The sequence below is a fragment of the Poecile atricapillus genome, chromosome 2 (assembly GCF_030490865.1).
Source record: "Poecile atricapillus isolate bPoeAtr1 chromosome 2, bPoeAtr1.hap1, whole genome shotgun sequence".
Lineage (NCBI taxonomy): Eukaryota > Metazoa > Chordata > Aves > Passeriformes > Paridae > Poecile > Poecile atricapillus.
This window is the reverse complement of record NC_081250.1, coordinates 69523130-69545232: the sequence shown is the minus strand read 5'-3', so window position 1 is coordinate 69545232 and position 22103 is coordinate 69523130. Positions and strand designations below refer to the sequence as shown.

General features: G+C 42.3%; 2 protein-coding genes across 5 annotated transcripts; both read left to right on the top strand.

The window, feature by feature from the left end:
* The first annotated feature begins 75 nt into the window (after positions 1 to 75).
* Positions 76 to 6468, top strand: LOC131575173 (serpin B6-like). 3 transcript variants are annotated; one of them, XM_058830221.1, is made up of 8 exons: positions 76 to 493; positions 841 to 965; positions 1346 to 1523; positions 2555 to 2692; positions 3339 to 3456; positions 3693 to 3835; positions 4842 to 5009; positions 5662 to 6468. In XM_058830221.1, the coding sequence occupies exons 3-8, from the start codon at positions 1356 to 1358 to the stop codon at positions 6064 to 6066; spliced, it is 1140 nt and encodes a 379-aa protein (XP_058686204.1). In that variant the 5' UTR covers positions 76 to 493; positions 841 to 965; positions 1346 to 1355; the 3' UTR covers positions 6067 to 6468. The 3 variants fall into 3 exon arrangements, with proteins under 3 accessions (XP_058686204.1, XP_058686206.1, XP_058686205.1); XM_058830223.1 differs by lacking the exon at positions 841 to 965; XM_058830222.1 differs by lacking the exon at positions 76 to 493 and having other exon boundaries at positions 569 to 965.
* A 1174-nt stretch (positions 6469 to 7642) lies between these two features.
* Positions 7643 to 17505, top strand: LOC131575175 (leukocyte elastase inhibitor-like). 2 transcript variants are annotated; one of them, XM_058830229.1, is made up of 7 exons: positions 7643 to 7752; positions 9033 to 9208; positions 12764 to 12901; positions 13689 to 13806; positions 14276 to 14418; positions 15098 to 15265; positions 15995 to 17504. In XM_058830229.1, exons 2-7 carry the CDS (start codon positions 9041 to 9043, stop codon positions 16394 to 16396), a joined length of 1137 nt encoding a protein of 378 aa, XP_058686212.1. In that variant the 5' UTR covers positions 7643 to 7752; positions 9033 to 9040; the 3' UTR covers positions 16397 to 17504. The 2 variants fall into 2 exon arrangements, with proteins under 2 accessions (XP_058686212.1, XP_058686213.1); XM_058830230.1 differs by lacking the exon at positions 7643 to 7752 and adding an exon at positions 7860 to 7945 and having other exon boundaries at positions 15995 to 17505.
* The last annotated feature ends 4598 nt before the right edge of the window (positions 17506 to 22103 follow it).

Genomic DNA, 22103 nt, shown 5'->3' with positions numbered 1-22103 from the left:
GGTTGGGTGTGGCCGGCCACAAGTGTGTCCGGGCGGGGGCTGCTCGGGGCGGGAGGGGGCGGGGCAGCCTCCGCCTGTCCCCGCCCGCGGGGCATCCCCGGGACTGGGGCGGTGTCGGGAAGCAAGGTGGAAATCTTTCCTCAGCTCCGGGAGCCGCAGAGCTTCTCGGGCAGCGTGGGCTGCGGGCCCTAAAGGGGTTTGGGTGCAGGGCTTGCACGGGTGGTGTAAGGAGAGGAGAGGGAAGGCGCGCCCCGGGCTGTTGGTTTAGATGTTGGGTCGGGAGGTGCCGGTGTTTTCTTTAGCGTAGATCTTGATAAGAGAACATGCAAAGCTGCCGTGCCGCTTGTGTCTCTTCCGGACAGAGCTGACAGTGCTATTCGGAATTTCTGTGGGCGGTCCGTGCATGAAATGCGTAAATTCTGATGCAGACTCCTCCTCTCCTTGCATTTGGATCTCCAAGGAAGCAGGAAACCTGACGGTTCTGCTTTCAGAGGTGCGGGGAAAGCTGCTGTGTGAGTGACATGTGTGGAGTGTGCAGGGTCCGTGATTCTGAAGAAATTTCATGTGGGTTTGCCAGGACAAATCCTTCCACCTTCCTATTATATAATGGGAAGATTTATTTTTTATTTAACATAATGCCATTAGCATGGTGTAATAAATAAGTTTGTTAGGGATGTGGGCAAGAAACATCCTATTATGTAGTAACTGATACGTGATTGGTATGGTTTGGGTTATCAATTTGTTTGGAGTTCTTGTTGAGTGTTTTTTCGGTTTGGCTGGGGATTACTTTTTTGATTTTTTGGTATGAGAATGTTGCAGTGACAATGAAATTCTTGTTAGTCTTCTTGTTTTTAGGCCAGGTCATTCTGCCAGCTTCTCCCAGCCTGCCTGGCTGGTTTAAAACGCACTGTGCATACGTAGAAGCAAGCTGCAGGTACCACTGAAGGTCTATAGACTTAGAGAAGGTATGAGTTGGTAATTCTGCTGTTCTCTAGGTGTCTAATCTTGGCTCTGGTTACCCTAAAAAGGGAAATGATTTTCTGTGTGAAGTCAAGAGAAACTTCATTCAGGAAGTTGTGAATAAAATGCTGCTGTGCCTGATCACCTCAAAAGATGTCACAGTGTCAGTGTGGGATTGAAATCCAGGAGCAGTCTCTAATTGGCTGCACTAATTGCAATGTGTAGTATGGGATCTCAAGTGCTTGTGGCACCAGATCAGTCTGCAGTGAGCTGATAATTTTCCAGCCTTTGCTGCCTAGTTGACCCTGGGGAGTGGAAAGGGAGAAACAGCTGTTTGGTAGCCAAGTAAATTTGATCCATTCTCATTCTGTGTTTTATGTCCCAGGCTCGGAAGCATGGAAGGCCTCTGTGCAGCCAACACGACTTTTGCAGTGGACCTGTTAAGGATGCTGTGTGAGAAGAAAAGTGGGCAGAATGTGTTCTTTTCGCCCTTTAGTATTTCTTCTGCTTTGTCTATGGTTTTGCTGGGTTCTAAAGGTAGCACAGAAGCCCAAATAAGCAAGGTAGGTCAAAATAAACTTGGTGGTTTGCAACTGATGGGAGCATATGAGGAAGAGCCTGTGACATGGATTTGTGCTCAACTGAGATTGTCACTGTGGTGTGGGAGAACGGAGCTCTTTGTCTGGTGTGTGTGTGTATCAAGAGAACCCATTTTCTTTGTTTTTGTAGTATGAGCTTTGTTCAGTAAGGAATGCAGAGGTTCCTGGGTTTTGTTGTGTGGGATTTTTTGTAGTTTTTGAGATTTATCTTCTTTAATATATAATTAGGAGGTTTGTGGAATTTTTTTATTGATCAGTTGTTGGCTACATCAATTATTTTCCTTTCCTTCCTTGCTTGGGCTTAATATCATACAATACATGTTCTGCAAGTGAAGCCAGGGAGATAAAAATGTCTTTAAAAGCCCACTGTCTACATTTCTAACTAGTAATAGCAACATGATTTATTCCTTTATCAAATTTTGCTCTGGTAGTAGATATCTCTTGGCATATGTTTTATGTGGGAAGTGAGAATATTAAATGCAGAACTGGTTCCTGTGATTTGGATATTTTCTTCCTTTGTGATGTGGGAGCAGAGTATAAACTCCAGTTTTGTTTCCATGTACTTTATAGAAGTTTCTCAAAAAGTTCTGTTGTTGTCATAGTTGGAGATTAGTGAAAATGCATCTGGGCACAGTCTGAGCTACCAGCTGTTGGTGTCCCAGCTTGGACAGGGCTTTCCCCCCTCAGGTCCTTTCCCCCCTCAGGTCCTTTCCCCCCTGAGCTATTCTGTGATCCTGTTGCAGTTGGGTTGAGGGAAGGAAATCAGGACTGCTGAGTCTGCTGCTCCCTAATTTATGACTTGTGCAACATCTTGTTGGGTACATTGGATATACCTTGCATGAAAATCTCCAGGTGGAAGGTGTGGTGAAAAAAATGTTTTGATTTCAAGTGACAGTATTTAAGTTAAGCATAATTTTACTAAAAAAGCCATCTTGCTGAAGCAAGTGTGTTTAGAGAAGGTTGGAGCGCTGCTGTGGATGTTGGTCTTTGTGCAGGTGCTTTCTCTGAGCAGCGTCAAGGATGCTCATAATGGGTATCAATTCCTTCTGTCCAAAATTAATGATCCCAACACCAAGTACATCCTGAGAACTGCGAACCGGCTGTACGGAGAAAAGACCTTGGAGTTTCTTCCAGTAAGTAGCCATTAAATTTATTATGAGTCTTAGTATTAATGCACTTGCAACCTGTTTCCTCTGGAGGTCAAAGGCAGGCTTTGGGGCTTGCCTTCCAAATCTTCTGTGTTGAGAGCTAAGAGTGCAATTGATTCTGACAAAGCCTGGTGGTGTCTGAGCTTGGTGGAGAATCTCTTTGAAATAATTTGTGTTCTGAGTGGACAAGTGATGCCAAGCAGGGTAAAATCCATCAGTTTGTACATCAGTTTGATGATTCTGTGATCCATTAATATGTTTGGCTGTGGGATGAATGGTTGATACACCTCTAAGCAAAAGTATTATAGAGAAATGTACAAAATCATGTGTTATGTCCCAGAAGCAGAAAATAAAACCAAGAAAAATCCCCCACATCACTGTCAATGAAGTGTAGAAATTTGGAGTAGAATGCATAACCCAGAAAAATGATACTGTTTCCTAGTTCAAAGAAGTGGTATAAATCCTAGCAGGAACTTGTCAGCCAGAAGTCAATCCTCAGCCAGAACTTTCATGGCTCTGTATGAAGCAGGTGAAGGAAAGCAGGCAGATTTCCTTGGAGAATGTAAGGATCACCTGTATCTGAATGAGAGTAAATCTCTCACTGAAAATCTGTTGTGAATGTGCCTGTTAGTCTTTTATAGAGTCGAGTCAGAAATCCTACCATGCTGGCCTGGAGCAGATGGACTTCCAGCATGCTTGGGAGGATTCCAGGAGGCAAATCAATGGCTGGGTAGAGGAAAGGACTGAAGGTGAGTGCTTTGCCAAGTGCCCAGTTGTGTTTAATGGCAGCCATGATTTGGGTAAATACCTGCTTCAGGATGTAGGATTGTGAATTGAAAGAACTGAAATGCTGAGGTTTTGCTGTGTCTGGTACATAATTGTCTTCTCTCTTGTGTATTAAATGCAGGTTAGGTACTATCTTGGCTAATAATTAGATCCATATCAAGATATTAAGTAATGTGTTTTTTTCCCTTATATCATAAAGGTAAAATTCAGAACCTGTTGGCAGAGGGGATTCTGAATTCTCTGACCAGACTTGTGTTGGTGAATGCCATCTATTTCAAAGGCAACTGGGAGGAGCAATTTGACAAGCAGAGTACCAGTGAAAGGCCATTCCAAATTAATAAGGTATGATGTGCTAAAATGTTGACCATGCAGTGTTAGGTGGATGTTGTCTGAAATGACCACCTTTAAGAAGAAATTAAATCTTTCAAGCAGGGTTCCCTTGGGTAGGCTGTATGTGATCACTGATGCTCTCTCCCTTTCATATGAGCACCCTCTTTGCTGAGTTTCTCTGAACTTTCACATAATTCCTAGAACCTTTCCTATAGCACAAAGACAGGTGTGAAAGATTGTGAGTTCACGTCTTCTTCAGTCAGAGCTTTCCTGCTGCATTCCTGCCCCTGAACCAGTGCAAAAGAAATGTCTAAGAAATTTCCTTTCAAGACTTGTTTTCAGAAGTTGATCAGTGCTCTTGAGGAAGACTTGGCCCCTGGCATGGGCAGGCCATGGCTGCCCCTCGGGATCCCCTGCAGCTCTGGGTTGGTTTTCCAGGTGTCCTGAGCAAGAACTGGTCATGTGCCTTCCTTAACTGCCTGGCTTTTAAAGCAACCATTGTGGAAGATTGAATCCCTCATGCTTGTCTTGAAACTCTCCCTCCCCCTCAGTGGTGAAATAAATCCAAGTATATTGGAAAGTGTTGCTATAACTTTTAAATAAGGGAGTGTTTCTGCTTACCCTAGACTTCCTCTGACAGCACTTCAGAGACTGCTGGGCTGCCTCGTTTCCTGACAGTTTGCTCTGTCTTTGTTGGAATGTGTTGAAAAAGCTGGCAGGAGTATCCAGAGACACTGTACGATTTTCTAACCCTGCAGCTGTGCAAGCTTAGAACCAGGTTTCAAAATGCACCACCAACAGGACATAGGGCTAATGAATAATCTCCTTTTGAGTTTTGTATGGTGCGTTGTATTTACATTGTGCTTTATACAAGACTGTGGTTGGGTTGTACTTTTTGGTGTGTGATCAATTCTCTTTGGTGAAATCCTAAAAGGCCCTGAGTAACTGTCTGCCTGCTTCATAGTTTGAGACCAGCAGAGTAGTTGTGCACTAACTGTTGGCATCTCTGGATTTCTAGAATGAAACTAGACCTGTGCAGATGATGTCCAAGGAGGCATATTTTAACATGACCTACATTGGGGACTTCCAGACCAAAATCCTTGAGCTCCCATATGTGGGTAATGAGCTGAGCATGATCATTCTTCTCCCTGATTCAATCCAGGATGGATCCACCGGCTTGGAAAGAGTAAGTAGTTGAGCTGAGTGCAAAGACAGCCTGAATCCTTGCAGGGAAGAAAGTCTGAATTGCACAGAGACATGCAGTTCAGTTCCAGAGCACTTGTGTTGCTGGTTCTCCAGGCCAGGTGAAATGTCCCTCTGCTCCCTGTCCCCAAAGTGACTGCCCCCCTATGTCAGCGCTGCTCAGGCTGTGTGCTGCTCCCATAGCCAGAGGCTCTGGAAGAAGAGCTGGCCCTGCTCAGGAGCAGAGGTCAGCTGTGGTTGTGGTGAAGGCACAGTATGGTGTTTCTGGAATGTGGAGAGCAGGATTTTGGGTGGGTTCTTTGCCAGTCCTGTGGCTTGTTCTGTAGATCTCCTGTGCTGAGCAGCTGGCAGGCAGAGTGTGGCTTACAAGAAAGGGGAGGGTGTCTTTTTGTGGTGAGGGTAGGTTACAAGTTTGGGCTCTTTGGCACTCTGGACAAAGTGTTTATTACTAAAGTATCTCGAGTCTTTTATGGCCATATTAAACATGAAAACCCCCACAGTCTTCATGTGAAACCCAGGGGAAAAAGGATGTTTGTTTTGTGCTATGTGAAGAAACACATAGAAATCACTACTTTGTTTGTGTAACATTGACTCAGTTCTCAGTGTGATTAAGCAAATTTGGATTTTTCTCTCAGCTGGAAAAAGAACTCACATATGAGAAGCTGATGGTTTGGATCAGTCCTAAAATGATGAAGTCTACAAACGTGCAGGTGTCTTTACCAAGATTTAAACTGGAAGAAGATTACGATCTTAAACCTATTTTAAGGAGCATGGGAATGCTGGATGCATTTGATTCAGGGAAGGCAGACTTTTCAGGAATTTCATCTGGCGACCAGCTGGTGCTCTCTGAAGTGATTCACAAGTCCTTTGTGGAAGTCAATGAAGAAGGCACTGAAGCAGCTGCTGCCACTGGGCTGGTTGTCGTTGCGTGCTGTGCAATGAGAGTTCCGGAATTCACTGCAGATCATCCCTTCCTCTTCTTCATCCGGCACAACAAAACTTGCAGCATTTTGTTTTGTGGTAGATTTTGCTGTCCCTAAGGAGGAGGTGTCTTGGCAGCATTTCATTTATTGTGCCATGACACAATAAATTTACGTTTCCCTGGAACAAGACGACTCCTTTTGCACTAATTGTCTCTTTCAGCTGTGCCTGAACCCTCTTCTGTGGCCTTGGTCTTGGGCTTGGCAGGAGTAACAGAGCTGCTTAGACAAGCACAGCACCTGCCATGTCCAACCCCTCCTGTGCCTGGCTGCAGAGGTCTCCAGGTTCTTGCTGACACAAGAACCATCCCACTTGCTCTGTGGGCGCTTCTTCTGTGCTTGACCTTGCCTTGGGTGTCCAGCGGGCAGAGTCAGGTGGTGACAGCCCATGGGGGAGAAGATGCTCCTCTTGCTTGTGACAAGGCTGGAGCACATTTTTAGTTGCCCTCCCCTTTTGTCTTCTGGTCTTTTCAATTTAGTCCTTGATAAATTGCCTGGAACTGAATGGAGTCTTTGGCAGCCTGTTCCAGGTATTGCTGAACATGCTGTGTAGATATGCGGTTTTGGATAATAACTAGTCCAGCACTTAGTCTGGAACATTATTGCAGCAGATGTCCTTTTAGGGTGTTTATGGGGTGAGAGCCATCACTACAGGAGATCCTGAGCTTATTCCCATCGCCTGGTTCTAGTCCTTTTATAAGGAATGTAGTATACCAAAGACAAAACTGAAACAGCTTTCCTGACTCAGGGATGTTTTTTTGCACTTTCTGATTTTGGAATACTAAAAGAACTGTAAATGCTGCAGAGGTCTGTTTCTTTTTACTACTATTAATACTGCATTTTTATCCAGTTTTCTCAAAACCCCAATTACTTCTTGTAATACCAGCTTCTATGCAGCTTGTATGGAATTCATTGCTAAACACAAGATTTTTCTGTATAATGAGACCCGAGGTGCTTACTTGGGTTGCCATGCATTAGTGGTTGGCCTTGAAAAGGTTTATAGTAAGGGGATCCCTAGATAACAGTTTTTTCTGGGCAGGACTGCAATGTCTTGTCTTTTTGCACAGATTCAAATCAAGGCTTGGTGGACATTATCCAAAAGGTGCTAGATGGGCCTATCCTTTATTCTGTGCTTTATTCAGCTTTATCCAGCTGTCTCATGTGAAGCAAACAAAAGCATTATTTGCAGGGGAGAGGGATGAGAGCCAACACGTTTGTCACCAGGACTCATGTCATACGCTCCAGTTAAAGGGCTGCTCTGCACCTGAAACCAATATGGGCAGTATAGTTGGGGACATCCTGGGAGCCAGACCGAGAACTGATGGACAACAAAGATCATGATAAACCAAATAAAACTCTCCATGCAGTTACTTTCTTTGAAATAAAAAAACAAAACAAAAAACCCTGCGGAATAACTTTATAAAAGACAGATGTAAATAGGGACTCAAGGTGGGAAGGCAGAGAGGAGCCTCCCTGGGCAGCCGGGGCGCGCTTGCCCCTCGAGTCTAAAACCCCTGGATCGCTAATCTCTGAGGCACGGTGGGGGCTGTTGGTTAGTCCCACTCCCGAAGCTCCCTCTTCTCTCGGCCGGGAAACGGGAGTGGCCGCGGGTGCCACCTGCCGCCCCGCCCCCGTCCCGTCCCGCCCCGGCGGGGTCCCCGCGGGTGTCACCGCGGTGTCACTGCGCAGCTCGGCTCCTTGCGATCCGCCCCATCCCACCGCGCTCCGCTCCGCGCTGCCCGGCAGGTAGGTGGGCAGGCAGGCGGCCCTGGGCTGCGCTGGGGCTCCGCGGGGCCGCCTCCAGCCCGGGGCATCCTACGGGAAAGAGATGGGAACGGGACGGGAAATGGGAATTTTTTCGAGGCGGCGGGTCGAGGGCTTCTCGGACGCCGGAGTGGGGGCAATGTTGAACAGCTGATTTGGGTGAAAGGCTTGCACGGTGAGGTGTAAGAAAACGAAAGTGAAAGTACGCCTTGGGGCTTGCGTTTGGGTATTTTTAGGGGCGGCCTTCCTTTAGGCTACAGCTCGGTAAGAACGTCGCAGAGCTGCCGGGTGTTTATCTGTCTGGCACGGAGGAAGCCGATAGTGATGATTTGCAACTGCTGTAGGAAGACTGCGCAGGAAGCACAAATTGTGGTGTTAACTCCAACACGCGGTTGGGTCGGGAGGAGAAAAAAACAAACGGGGAGTTGGGCTGCAGGCAGGCACAGAGCAGCCGGGCTCTGAGCTGGCCGAGCGGGAAGCTCGCACGGCATCCAGCGGGGTCCCCTCGGGTGGGGTTTTGTGCCGGACCCGGCCCTTGCGCCTTTCAGGCGGCTCGTGAGCATCTCCCCAAAATGCATCGCTGCTCAGTGTCAGCCCTGCAGCTTTGCCTGTTCTGCGCCTCGCTGGTGTCCTCGCCGGTCGGAGGTCACCTGCAGCCCCCAGAACCCCGGTGGTCCTGGGTGCGGAGGGCAGGCGGCTCCGAGCTCCTGGCAGTGCAGGCGGGGGACAGCGGTGCACTCCACCGCTGAAAATCAGCGTCCACAAAGCCTTTGGCAGGGTTGGCACCTCTCAGAGACAAAGATTTGTGGCATGAAGACGGGCAGGTTACTGAGAGGTGTCTGAGTATCCCTGGGCAGATACTTTCAATGTCCACTGTGCACTGTAGAGGAACAGAGGGAGTGCTGCGGGAGGGAGAGCCCTGGCATTTGCTGGGTCTGTGAAGCTGAGGGACTTTTGCCTACCAGCACATACACTTAAAATTTCAGATCTGCAGGAAAGGAATTTTTAAAAATAATGTCTATAAAGTTAGTGTGATAAGGAAGGTTGGAGCACACAATTCACACGGAAATGTGAATCCCACTGCTTTTTCAATGTGACTGACTTATTTTTAAGAATAAGGTGCACTGATGACGATGTTCTTGCTGTTTCTGTAAGCAGCTGCATCCAGTTTAATCCAGTCTTTACTGTGTGAGTCACACAAGGTTAGACAAGTTGTTTGAAGAATGTTTCCCAGGGTTCTTATCAATTGTTTTCTTTTTCAGCTATAAGCATGGAGAACCTGTCTAATGCCAACAGCAGATTTGCACTTGATCTGCTCAGAAGGTTTAGTGAGGCCAACCCAACAGGAAATGTCTTCTTTTCTCCTGTCAGTATCTCTGCTGCTCTGGCCATGGTCCTTCTGGGGGCCAGAGGTAATACAGAAGCCCAGGTGTTGAAGGTTAGTAAAAAAAAAATTCTCATTAATTTTATTTTTTATTTACATTAAAAAGGGTTGTGTTTTAGAGGAGGGAAGATGAAATGAGGGTATTTTTATCTGTTCAGGACAAGGTTTCTGTCATGCACACTGAGTCTTCCTCGGCCTCTGCAGCTAGTTACCCACTGCCTACCCTGCTCAAGGGCCCTCTGCCTATATTTTCTATGACCCTTTTTGCTCATTTAATTTCACTAGTTAATTCTTGACAGAGGAAACTAAGTACATTAGTCAGTCTCCTTTTAAATTGATCATAACTTTCAGCAGCAAGGCTTTATGAGTTATCATGAGACATTTTGACAAACTACTACTTTATAACACAAGATCACTAATGGTATGTTCATTTTTAATAATCCTGTGTGTTCTTGTAAAAAACACAGTAGCATTCTATAGTTTTATATCTAAGGTGTAGCAGCTATGATGATACATGGTGATGCTACCTGAGTATCAATCTCTCACTAGCGGGTTTTCGGATATCTGGAAGGAGCTAAGCCTGCATGGTTGTCCTTTGTCATAGATTGGCATTTGAGAAAACAAAGAGAAACACCTAAGGAAGTCAAAACTGCTGGAGGCTGATGGGAGTTTTTCTCCTGGCCAACAACTGGCCATTTCTGAGAATTGACAGCAGTTTTGACCATTGAAAAGTGAGATCAACCTGTGAACACCACTTTAAGACCTAAGCCCGGGAATTTCTTTGACTCTCTTTGTTTCTGGTTTCGTAAAGTAACAGAGCTCCGGCTGGTCCCGCTCCCCCCACGGCCTTGTCTGGCCTGGGGGGTGGGGGCTGAGCCGGACTCCAGCGGCTCCCAGGCAGGAGGGATGGAGACTGTGGAGTGGCAGGAGCCCCTTCCCAGAGGAACTGAGCTCTCAGAAGGCTCACTGAGCCTTATACAGCGTGCCTGCCAGGCCAGGCCAGTCCCCGGCTCAGCTGCAGTTTCTGCCGCTGCTGGGTTTCACCAGAGACTGCTGAGTAAGGAGAGAGAAAGCCATTGGCCTGTGGTGTGCTGAGACAGTGGCCACACTCTCCAGAGGAGCCACTGAAAATCTTCCATCACAGACAGCTCCAGCTGCTGCTCCGGCAGAGATCACAGAACCATCTACAAAGCCTGGGCAAGATTTTAACTCTTTCACTACCCAGATGAGACTTGCAGATTAATCCTTTTTTTCCAGATAGAGGGGAAAGAGAGGGAGTGATCAACAGGTAAAGAGACAACATAAACTATCAAAGACAATGAAGAAGGGAATTAAACTTCAGATGTGGGAGAGAAATAGGGAGATGCTTTAATAAGCTGAAATATTCTTTTGCTAAGACTGGAGATGGACAATAGTGTTCTGAAAAAACTCCTTTAATACATGACAGAGTGTATTGGGGGGAATGGAGTATTTCAAAGTGTGGGTTTAAGCAAATGGTGAAGTAGTTGTGATCTTACGAAATGCAGGAACAGAAAAAGAGAAGTGATTGTTGTTGAAGATTTATGGCCCTTAAGAGGCAAAGAGAAAACTTCTGTTTCCAGACATGTTCACAGAGATAGATGAAGAGAACTTCTGCCTTTCAATAACTCATCCTTAAAATGACACCCCTTAACCCATGACCCATAACACATCTCAGAGTAGTGTGAAATGGGAGGAGAGAGTTTTCTGGGCAGCTGGCATGAGAAAAATAGAAAGCCATGCGAAAAATAGAAAAATAGTTTTCTTGTGAAAAACTCCATAAATTGGCAGAAGAGAACTTCTTTTTCTCTACAAAGACTGATGAAAAGACTATAGCAAAGTTGAGACTATTTTAACCACCAAGTTTTTTTGTCACTATGTTGTCATGTAAACAAGGGAATGGTTGTGTGGTGGAGAAAAAAGGTTTCTGGAGGTTTTATTCTGGTTTCTTATTCTTGTAGTTTTGTTAATAAACTTACTTTATTCCTTTTAAGTTTTAAGCCTGTTTTGCTCTTCTTCTAATCCGTATGTCTCAGCAAGAAATGAGTAAGTTTTCTAGTGATTTTTTAGCTAATGCTTTAAAACCACGACATTCTTACTGTAGCTTTAGGGTGGGTAGGATAGTTTTGAAAAACCTTATAAATTGCAAAAATGGTGCACATAGGTGTGTGCCAGTTTCCCCTGAAACTTCTGTGATGGAAGGGGCTCAGTCACTGTTATCTTTGCGCTCTCGTTAGGCTAATGCCTGTAAAAAGGTATATGAGTCTCCTCACTGCAGTCAATAACATGCATTTGCGTATGAATAATTTCACCTTTGTATTCTGGACTTTAGGAGGAACTGTTTTTTACTGTTGAGTGTTGCTGTGCTTACTCAATAAAATTACTTTCCCACTACCTGTTCAAACAGACTTTGAACGTCTTTCATGTAATCAGACTGACAGCCCCACCTAGGATAAACCTACTGACAGCACAAATCATGCAAAAGGAACTTGAGGGAGAAATAAATTTCTTTCAACACAGTCATCCTCAATAGGGCATGTTTCTGTACCATAATACTTCGCTTAAGAACACAGTGCTAATTAAAGAGGCAGCGATTAGCAAGTGTCAAGAGATGTTTGTAAGGACACAAAAATTTGTTTCCGGGATCATAATGCCATTGTAAGGTTGCCTCTGTGACGTTCTTGTTCAGCTTGCACTGAGGTGGTTGGCAAAGCTGGACCAAAAACCCAGTGAGAGAAAGAGAAGGCTTTCCTTTGAATCCAATTACTGCTTCACTGCAGTCTTCCCTACTGGGAAACACATGGTTTAAGTTTGAATATGAATGTCCCTGCTTTGGTGTAGCCTTCCCTGCCCTTGAGGTCTGGCAGCTTCTGCTGTCATATCTTTTAAGCCTTGGCCAGCCAGCATGCCTCTGGAAGAGGAGGTACTAGTAAAGAGATACTGCAGTAATGCATCTGATCTTAAAGCTAATACTTTTTTATATATATAAAAAAAGTAATACTTAACTATTAATATATATATATAAAAAGTATATATATACATATATTAAAAAGTATCTGTGAAGTGCATATATACTTATGGAGTTACATTTTCATAAAATTATAAAAGATAATTGCTCTAAGTTTTCTTAATACCTCACCTGTGATAGTTCTGGTTGTATATTCTGAAAATATACAACCCCAGTTTCCCTTGGGACAAAGAGGGAACCAAGAAAGCAAAAGAGTCTGTCTCCATGGCATCATCTCTCTTCTTGATTCCTCACTTGGGAATGAATTCTAGGGCTCAGTGGCCCACAGAGGAGAGGCTCACAGAAATGCAGACAGGACTTGGGGTTGTGATCAAGAGCTTCAGCTGTGACTGTGTATAAACCACAGTACAAGTGGCTGACATGGCCAGCGTAGCACCGAGGGACAGTTTGGTTCATTCTTTGAGGTTTACAGAAGTCTCTAGGCAGCTTCCAGCTTTTTAATTTCTCTTTCTTCAGCTTACCTACTGGATCCCACCCTGCTGCATCAGACCTACCCTACAGATTCACCATATGTTCTTTTAAGACACAAGTAACAGCAGCTAGTTCACTTCTTTTTATTTCAGACACTTCATCTTGACAAAGTTGAAGATGTTCATTCAAGATTCCAGGCTCTGACAATGGATATAAACAGAAGCAATGCTCCCTATCTCTTACGGCTGGCCAGTCGGCTCTTTGGAGAGAAGTCCTACAGCTTTCTGCCGGTACAGTGGTGCACATCAGGATGGCGTGTGGTGGGATCTGAGGGAAAAGTGCAGCTACTTGAGTATTTATGAAGTAGAACTATTTCCAAGCCTATTTCTATACATTTCTGGGAAGTTGACAGAAGTGTTTCATGCCTGCCATGTGCATTTCCATAGCTGTGGGCAGCTGTGCCTCTCACCTAAAGGGTGTAACACAGCAAACCCTTTTCTCTTCTTGTTCACTTCTGCTGTTCCTGTCCTCAAGAGAAGAATTGCTCATCTATGTTCTCAGTTTACAATAACTGTCATGACATCCCACTCTGTTGCAACCAGCTTTTTAGGTTGCAGCCAGTTCTGTTCCTGTTGCAATCAACTTTTTAGGATTTTCATCAGAGTAGTACAACATTACTTTGATATTTTTGAAAACACTATTTATTAGGGGATATCCAAAATGTTTTAACAACATGCCTCTTCACCAGTGAATTACAACTTTGTGTGCAAATAGGTTGATATTTTTGTCCCTCTTCAGCTATTTTGGAGAGTTTTGTTTTATCCTAGCTGTGCTTGAGCGTGTTTCAGGAGAATGATAGGTAAATAGTGCAACACCTGCAGTAAGCACCCCATCAGCTCTAGACATGGCTGGTGTATTATGAGGCTAAGAGTGGGGGAAAGAACTGTTAACTTCAGAACTCCCCCAAGAAACACACTGTTAGAACCCCACCTCAGAGCTGGTGACAATATCTACCTGATAATTAGATGTTTTCTTACTGCATGCAGTGAAAGCTGTTCTTATAATTCCAAAATGTAGGATTTCCTGACTAATACACAGAAATTATATGGAGCTGATTTGGCTACAGTTGATTTTCTTCAGGCATGTGATAAAGCCAGGAAAGAAATAAACAAGTGGGTTGAAGAGAAAACTGAAGGTAAGTTATTTTTTGGTAATAACTGCCAGCGTTTCTTATTTTGGAAGGAGGAATGGGCTTTATTCTCTCCTGTTGTTAGAACAGTTTAATTCTGCCCTGGGATTTGGTGTATGGACAGAACCAGAAATTATCAAAGCAAGACATTTTATATATATATAGTATATATATTTCTAAATTCCATATTCCTTAATATGGATGTACTGTAGTTCTTTTATGATGGGTTGCATGTGACAGTTTAGACTAATAATATTACATTTTCATCAAATCACTGTACATCAAAAGTTATAGTAGCATGTATTAAGAAAAGGTATTGGTGAAGTAGAGAGACAGGTACTGAAATACACATTATTACAGGAATAGATTTGTTTTATATTTGTAGTATTTCTATGGCATAAGTTTCTCAATGTATATTTTATGTGCCATCAACTTACTACATGATTTTGTTGTGTCCTTTCTGCTGCCTCTGAAGGCAAAATCCCCGATCTGCTGTCTGAGGGCTCAGTTGATAGCATCACCAAACTGGTACTGGTGAATGCTATTTATTTCAAAGCGAACTGGGCAACGAAATTTCAGGAAGCTGACACCACTGATGCACCATTTTGGCTAAATAAGGTAATACAGATACATCCTGGTAGGACATGTCTAATGAAAAGGTCTAATAATATAGGTGGTAATGTAAAGCTTTGCTTACAGATAAAATAATTAAGAAATAAAAAGTAATTTATTAATATTTCAATTATTTTTATGGATTTTTAGTATTTTCCTGTATTCAGCAAGCTATTTGGTGTCTCATTTACTAGAATAGAACTAGAGACAATTCTCACCTATGGTTTAGGACCTAGTAGGGTTTCTGTCTGCAGCAGATCAGCAGCTATGAACTGTGTCTGTTTGTGATGCTAGGTAAGCAGTCTTAAAATGACAGAACATTTTGATTAAGCTCCATCTTCTTGTTCTATATTCTGCTTATGTTAACAGCTTTACAAGTTACTGTGTGCTAAACAGAGTTATCTTTGTTGGCTGAACGTTTTTGTACAGCAATTTGAGGAAACAGTGAGGCCTGTGCAACAGAAGCCAAAGGAGAGCCAAATATAATACAAACTCATTATTTTTTCAGAAGAAATCGTTATTAAACAGGCAGTCAGAAATCTGAAAAAACAGTTTTATAATGGAGGACAAGTGTTTACATAAATGCAATTTTAACTTACTTGTTTCCTATTGGTTCTTTAAATGAGTATTTCCTTACCTGTTACTTACCTGGTACCTGTTACTTTTGTGCCTTTTATCCATCCAGAATGAAAAAAAGACAGTAAAAATGATGTATCAGAAAAATAAATTTAATTTTGGATACATCCCCGAAGAGAAGATCTGTGTTTTAGAGCTGCCTTACGATGGAAAAGAACTTAGTATGTTCATCCTGTTACCTAGAGATACTGAAGAGGACTCCACTGGACTGCAGAAGGTGACCCATCTAAGCTAATGCAGTTGCTCAGTGTTTTTAAGTTCAACCATTCAAAATTAAAGCCTTAGTGAACCCATGTTCTCAGGGCACCAGATCTATCTGGTGTATTTTTAGACTACTCTCTACTAGTACAGCAATAAAGAAAAAATGAATGTACTGCATCAGGAAGAGAAGTTGTGTTCTGATTTTGTAGCTTGTGTTCATGTGTCCTGTGCTGAACTGCACCATGATGGAGACTGAAAACAGAATTAACTGTGAGAATTAACTTGCCTTGAATATTTGTTTTTAATGACAGAATTTGTCTTTCAGTACATTTGAAAGCCTTTCTTTTCTTAACTGTAAAGTAGTGAGATGATTTCCATTATATGACCTGCTTCTTTGAGCTCTCTGATTATGATTTTTGTTACTTGTTTTTAATTAGGTAAGTCCATTTAGTTAGATTAAACAGTAAGAAGACTGGCTTTCTCTCAGTGCATGTTTTTCCCTTCTGTACATTGGAGCAAGAAGCAAATGTCTGCATTACTTCGTAAAGTAAGAACTGCACTGACTCCACTTAGTTGTAATAGTATTTTTTTGATCTTTATTTAGCTATCAAAGATGAGGTTATGTTCATTTTTGCAGAGCTGCTTTACCATCGTATAATGTTCTGTAAACAAAGCCTCATAAATGTTACTGAAAATGAAATACTACATTGGTGATAAGTAATGCTTTCTGTCCTTTTAATTCTAGATGGAGAAGCGGCTTACATTAGAGATACTCCAGGACTGGACACGTCCAGAGAATCTGTATTACACTGACGTTCATGTGCGTTTGCCAAAGTTTAAGCTGGAAGAAAGCTATGATCTTAAATCAGATTTAGTTGCTATGGGCTTGCTGGATGTATTTGACAGTGGCAAGGCTGACTTGTCGGGAATGTCAGGGGCACGTGACCTCTTCCTCTCTGCAGTTGTCCACAAGGCTTTTGTGGAAGTGAATGAGGAAGGCACAGAAGCTGCAGCTGCCACTGCTGGCATTGCTATGCTCTGCATGGTCGTAGAAGAGGATTTCAATGCTGACCACCCTTTCCTTTTCTTTATTCGCCACAACCCAACACAAAGCATACTTTTCTTGGGCAGATATGCTTCCCCATAGAAGCAAACTTAGTATTTGCAGCAGTTCTTGCTGCTGTTAATGAAAGCTTTGTTCCTGAATGAGTTAATCCTCCTGTTGTGAGTTCCTAGTAATTTGACTGAGATTCTGCCTTTCCGTTAAAACAACCCCAGAGAAAATGAGGAGTAATTTATTTTTCTTTCTTGAGATTGACATCATCTTTAATTGAACAAGGAAAATTGTAGGAAGAAGAAATCTTGGGAGTAGAAATAGATTTTCTTGGGAGAAATGCATGTCTCTTAAAGCACAGTATCACCCTTTGTGTATCCTCACATGGGTTTTTCTGTCGACAGGTCCTCATTGTGATAACCAGTCACTCCTTAATAATCCAGTCACTCCTTATGCATAAATACTAGGTTGTTCTTGGAAATGCTGTTCCTCTTCTAAAATCTTGCTTTACAAAAAGTCTGTAATAAAATCGTTCTGGGCACCAAAAGGCATGTCTCAAACAGCTGGGTTTACCCAGTTCTATCATGAAATAGAAGGTCAGATAACATTTGTTTAGAGACATCTATTAATAGAGAAAGGATTAAGCTATTTAAACAAAAGTAACCCCTTGAAGCTAGTAGCCACAAAAATTGCAACACAGCTTCTGAGTGAGAAGGAGAAAAATATGAGTAAGAACTTTAGATGATGTGTTTATAGAGGATTTTTAAAATTTACGTTGAATGTTACAAGAAAATTTTTCCGGGATTAGAGATTTTAGGTGCCTTTTCGAAAGTTCGGAAGCTGCCAATGTGACATTAGATTCTGGAACCTATGTCATTCCCAAAACATACTTCAGCTTCCCAGAGGAGGATTGGGCATAATCTGCAAGAAATATCTGATGTTTCTCTTTATGTACAAGGATTCTGCATTTACTGAGCTGACTTCTACTACCTCTTTATGCACAAACCTCTGGTACTGTACCACAGCCTTATTCCGGGTAGCCAATGTAATAACATACTGTCATGTTCTGTGTTTATTTTTGGAGGTTATTTGCTTGTATCTTGGGTACTGTAACGTTTACCTGTACAACCTCAGCTCTGAATGGGGCACGACAACTTATATAATTGTAAACTGTGTTTTAATTTTTTCTTTAAGCAACAAGTAAAAGTCTTTTACTTAAAGTTTTGTTCAAAATGGATTTTTTTTTACATGCAATTTAGTATTTCAAGAGTACCAAAATACCTGTCTGAAGAGTAGATCCAAAGAAAACCACTGGGGCAGCAGGTGCGACCGGCTGTCTGAAGTCATTCTGAGTAGGTGAAAATACTGAAAACCAAATTACTGCATAGAAGAGATGATTGCATGAACCAGCAGATTCCCCTGGAAGTGTAAGCTGAGCTGCTTACCCACCACAGGGAACAGGGGGAGTCATGGTTTCATGAAATGGCACAAGCACTTGATCTGCAATGCCTGGTTCCAAAGGCTCTGGTAGGTTTGCAAAGGAGAGCGTATATTGCAGCCTGCAGGTGTGAATGCAATCCTCTCTGCACCGAGTGCTTTGGAAACGCAATGCCTTGAAAATAGAAAGTACTAGCACAAAACCCATGCTAAAATTTGGAACACTTTGATACTGTGTTTGAGTTTCTGGGCCTTGTTTCAGCATTTCAGCAAAAAAAGCTGCTGCTGCTGTAGACAGGGTTTGCCAAAGCATGGCTCAAAAACTCCATTTTAATTACACCGTTATCTTTATTTGCACAAACTCAGTCAATGCGTGCAAGAGACATGCTGCTTTTAGGGCAGCAATTACCAGGAAATCAGAAGAAAGATAAAACCTTGCCTAACTGTACAAATCAGCGTAGTACTATGAGGAGACTGATGTCTGTCTGTTGTGTTGGTACCAGCATTCAGTAACTGAACTGTAAGTCAATTACACTGAGACAAGTTTGGTTTTCTACAGACAGGGTGCACAAAACAAAATCTCAGCAATAAGAATCTCAGTAAAATCAGCTTCACATTCAACCATTTAAAAAAACCCAGCAATCCTACTGGCCAGTATTCCCCTCCCATAATATATGTCCCACAAAAAGACGGTTGTTTTTTCCCTTAATACTCCTAGCTTTTTTCCTGTGCTCGTCAGAAAAATAGACTGACAAGGGCTGACTCCAACAGAGAAAGCTGGCATGCTATCTGTATTCACATTTCTAAATAGTAATATCCTGCTTCAACTACCTCTTGAGAAGGATTTTGTTTGTAGAACTACTGAATGAACACAGGCCTCACTAAGTTCAAAGCAAGGTACTTTTGAGTACAAGATGCTTTAACTGAGGAAGATGGTAGAAAATGTAATTTTAATGAGTTAAAGAGATACAAGATAAGAGGCTGAAACATTACAAGTCTCAATATAAAATCAGGAGCTTAGCCTTAGCAATGTAGCAGTCATAAATCCACACCCACTGCATAAAAAAATACTGCTTGCGAAATCTTTGGTTTATATTTTATTAACCCTTAGGATTGTAACATTAAAAAGTCAGCCTGACTGCAGTTAAACTTCCTAGGAGGGAATTGGTAAATTGAGCACCTTGGATACTCGAGTGCCCTGTTCAAAACCAATTTGCAACATTCTGTTGGTTTGAGTAGACAACATGTGAATTTCTTTCTGTGGAATAGAGGATTACAGTAGCTGGATTTCCCCCTCCATTTTGGCCTCTCCTAAGCAGACCTTTATATAACAAGACAAAACTCTCAGAAATATTTGTCTACTGTGCTGTGATGAGTAATCCAGACTTTGTACTGCTGCTAACAGACTTCCTAGGAAAGCCCTTTGGTTTTATGATTTAAATAGAAAAACCACCACCACCCACCACCAATTGTCTGCTTTTTGTCTGATTCATACAGATGAAATTGCTCATCCTAGGAAGTACATACCCATAGTGTGGATAAGGAAGACAGTTATCTCTTCATTTTACGTCACCTTATACTAGAGGTAAATTTACTAGAGATAAATTTACACAGATGAGTTAACTCAGAGCATGTGTAGTTATACTTTTGCTGTTAAAACGTTTGTACATGTCTACATATGACCAAAATCCTCATAAAGTACATAAACCTGATCAAGTCTTGGAGAGGGATGTTTGTCTTGATGCACTATGGTTTATTACAGAAATAAGACCAGTCCAGTTCTCTTCCACCCATTGAGATAAAAAGGTACAATTTAAATCAGAACCTCGCTTTTGGTTTGGGGTTTTGTTTTTTTTTTTTTTTTTTTTTTGTTTAGGTTTTTTTTTTTTTTTTTGGTTTAGATTTTTATTGTTAATTTTTTTTTTTTACTGTAGTGAACCACTAGTTCTGTCATATTATCTCATGGTACCATCTAACTGCATGTTGTTAGCCATATTCATTAACAAGCCTACGCAACCCCAGACTACTTAGGAACAATAAAAGACAAAAACCACAGCCAAAATCCTGGAGAGCGGCGCAGCCTGTCTGGAAACATGCTGAACATGCAAGGTAGCTGCTGGCAATTCAGATAATGAGCTCATCACAGCAGCCAGAAAATGTATCTTCAGGATAGATGGGAATTCAAACAATCAGCTTGTATAAACACTTCTAAGTCATTTCGTGGAAAATGGTATGCATTTTGGTCAAGTGCTTTTCTCTCAACATGAGAGAAAATGCTCACAGAAGAGGGAGAAAAATGCAGTCCACAGGTTTAACTGAGGGTTTAAACTCTGTGCATGGAAAACAGGACAAGAAAAATAAGATTCAAATAATGATTTCACATAAATATTTAGTATAAAAGTCCAGACAACTCCTTGCCAGCTGTATCATTTGAATTTTTATCTGTGACAGTCAAACAAGCAAAATTATGGAAACAATATTCATTAGGTAATTTTCTAAAAAAATCCTGCAACTGAACTCATTTGGGGCATTATTTAATTGATAGTTCCATTGTGGCTATCCATACCTTTCACATGGGCATGTCACTACTGGAAGAAATAACTTACATCAGTACAATTTGTTTCTCAAAGTACTGAATTCCCCAATATGGAATGGCAATGGCATGGCCTTTCTCATGATCTACATTATTTCTTATTAGTGGGACAACTTATGTCAGAGAAAAGGAGATAGTGGCATGGTGGATTTTTATGGTGTTCCTTACAGCAGAAGCAATTGTTACCTGATAGGATCCAAATTTTCCAGTGACACTGCAATATTTGGTATTTCCTTAAAGCTCTACACTCTGAAGAGTAAATACACCACTATACCAGCATGAAATTCATAACCATTTTTGCCCTTCAGAGAGCTTCTCAGGGTCAACCCTGGGTGGCCAAAAGCCAGAAAACAAAGAAAAGTGCTCTGTGATTTAATTTCATTTTTTCATCTTGAAGCAGTTTCACTAGGAGGTTGGCTTCTGCTTGTTGAAAGCAGCAATACCAAGCCTGTGTGGAGAGTGCATAAACTGCACTGAGAGGAAATGGATGCTTTTGCCTTGGGTCTGTTTTGGAAGGACAGGAGAGGGTGCAGGGTGAAATGTTCACCTCTGAGTGCATCTGGTCCTGACGGACTTTTTAATGGACCATGGAGCTCTTCAAACAGAGGAGATTACCCTTTTTAAGGGGATATAAAAGAGACGCATATCAGCAGCAGGGAGAGAGCAGGAAGCAGCCACTCTCCAGTGCTGCTAATTACCACTGGGAGGAAGGGAAAATATAAATACTACTTGGCTTGGAGAGCAGCCATGAGACACAACGGCTTTGAAACATTCTTGTTTACCAATATTATGCCCATTAGACAGCACTATGGATGGATCTGATGTGAGGGGCATGATTTCTGCCTCCATCGGAGACTGAGGAATGAAGCACCACCTCTGAACCCTTTGCCAACCTGTGCTGCCCTCTGAAGGTGAGAATATGCTAGTCAGATTTACCCCAGCACTGGAAAAGATCATACCTTGCTTTATTCCTCCAAAGACACTTCAGAAGACGATCAGGATAAAAATACTAACTTAATTAATTACCCCCTTAATTCATGCAACAAGAAAGTTCCAACCAAACAACAAAAAAGTGAATTGTGTTAAAAAGGAAAGCATGCAAATGTATGTAAATGAAGCTTGTTGAAATAATTGCTTGTCTTTAGAACAGCACTTTGCTCAAAGCATGCAAAAACTACTTATTTGAGGTAAGAGAACATAGAAATGTTTAAAGAATATGACTCAAACCCTCTAACAGTACAGAAGCATGCAAAGGTTCAATTTCTGAAACATTTCAGTTACATTCAGTTCAGTATGATCTTTGGCTTCAGCCCTACATCATGCAGAGCTTCGTATGAGGGGAGTCTCACAACAAAATTAATCTCCAATACAAATCACAAAGTTTTGGAGGCTGTATATCCAAAACTTTTGATCAAGGCCAAGGGTCATCAATCTGTCTTGAGAATTAAGAGCAACAAGCAGAATAAAACTGGCTTCTGGACTTGGCTCTGCCTTCTCAGCCCAGACCTCCTGGCTTGTTAATGTTGCTCTGAATGAACTCCAGATGTGCATCTGTGGCAACCCCTCTGATCTAAGCCCCACACAGCACCAAATACCTCTGCTGTCAAGAAATACCCCCCTGCAACTGGTGTGTTCCAGACAGATGAAACGCAGGTAGCTGGGTCATACCACAGCTGGAGAGAGGTGCAAAGAGCTTGGTATCACTCCTGTGGCCATTTTCATGGCTATTCTACTTACAAAATGAATTAAACTTGCTCTAGGAAAGTAGGG

Excerpts from the sequence above, each read along its gene's own strand:
- LOC131575173 (XM_058830223.1), top strand. The coding sequence starts at position 1,356 with ATGGAAGGCCTCTGTGCAGCCAACACGACTTTTGCAGTGGACCTGTTA. Across the intron at positions 3,836-4,841 it reads GGCCATTCCAAATTAATAAG|AATGAAACTAGACCTGTGCA; the intron begins GTATGATGTGCT and ends CTGGATTTCTAG. Across the intron at positions 5,010-5,661 it reads GATCCACCGGCTTGGAAAGA|CTGGAAAAAGAACTCACATA; the intron begins GTAAGTAGTTGA and ends TTTTTCTCTCAG.
- LOC131575175 (XM_058830230.1), top strand. The coding sequence starts at position 9,041 with ATGGAGAACCTGTCTAATGCCAACAGCAGATTTGCACTTGATCTGCTC. Across the intron at positions 12,902-13,688 it reads AGTCCTACAGCTTTCTGCCG|GATTTCCTGACTAATACACA; the intron begins GTACAGTGGTGC and ends TCCAAAATGTAG. Across the intron at positions 13,807-14,275 it reads GGTTGAAGAGAAAACTGAAG|GCAAAATCCCCGATCTGCTG; the intron begins GTAAGTTATTTT and ends CTGCCTCTGAAG.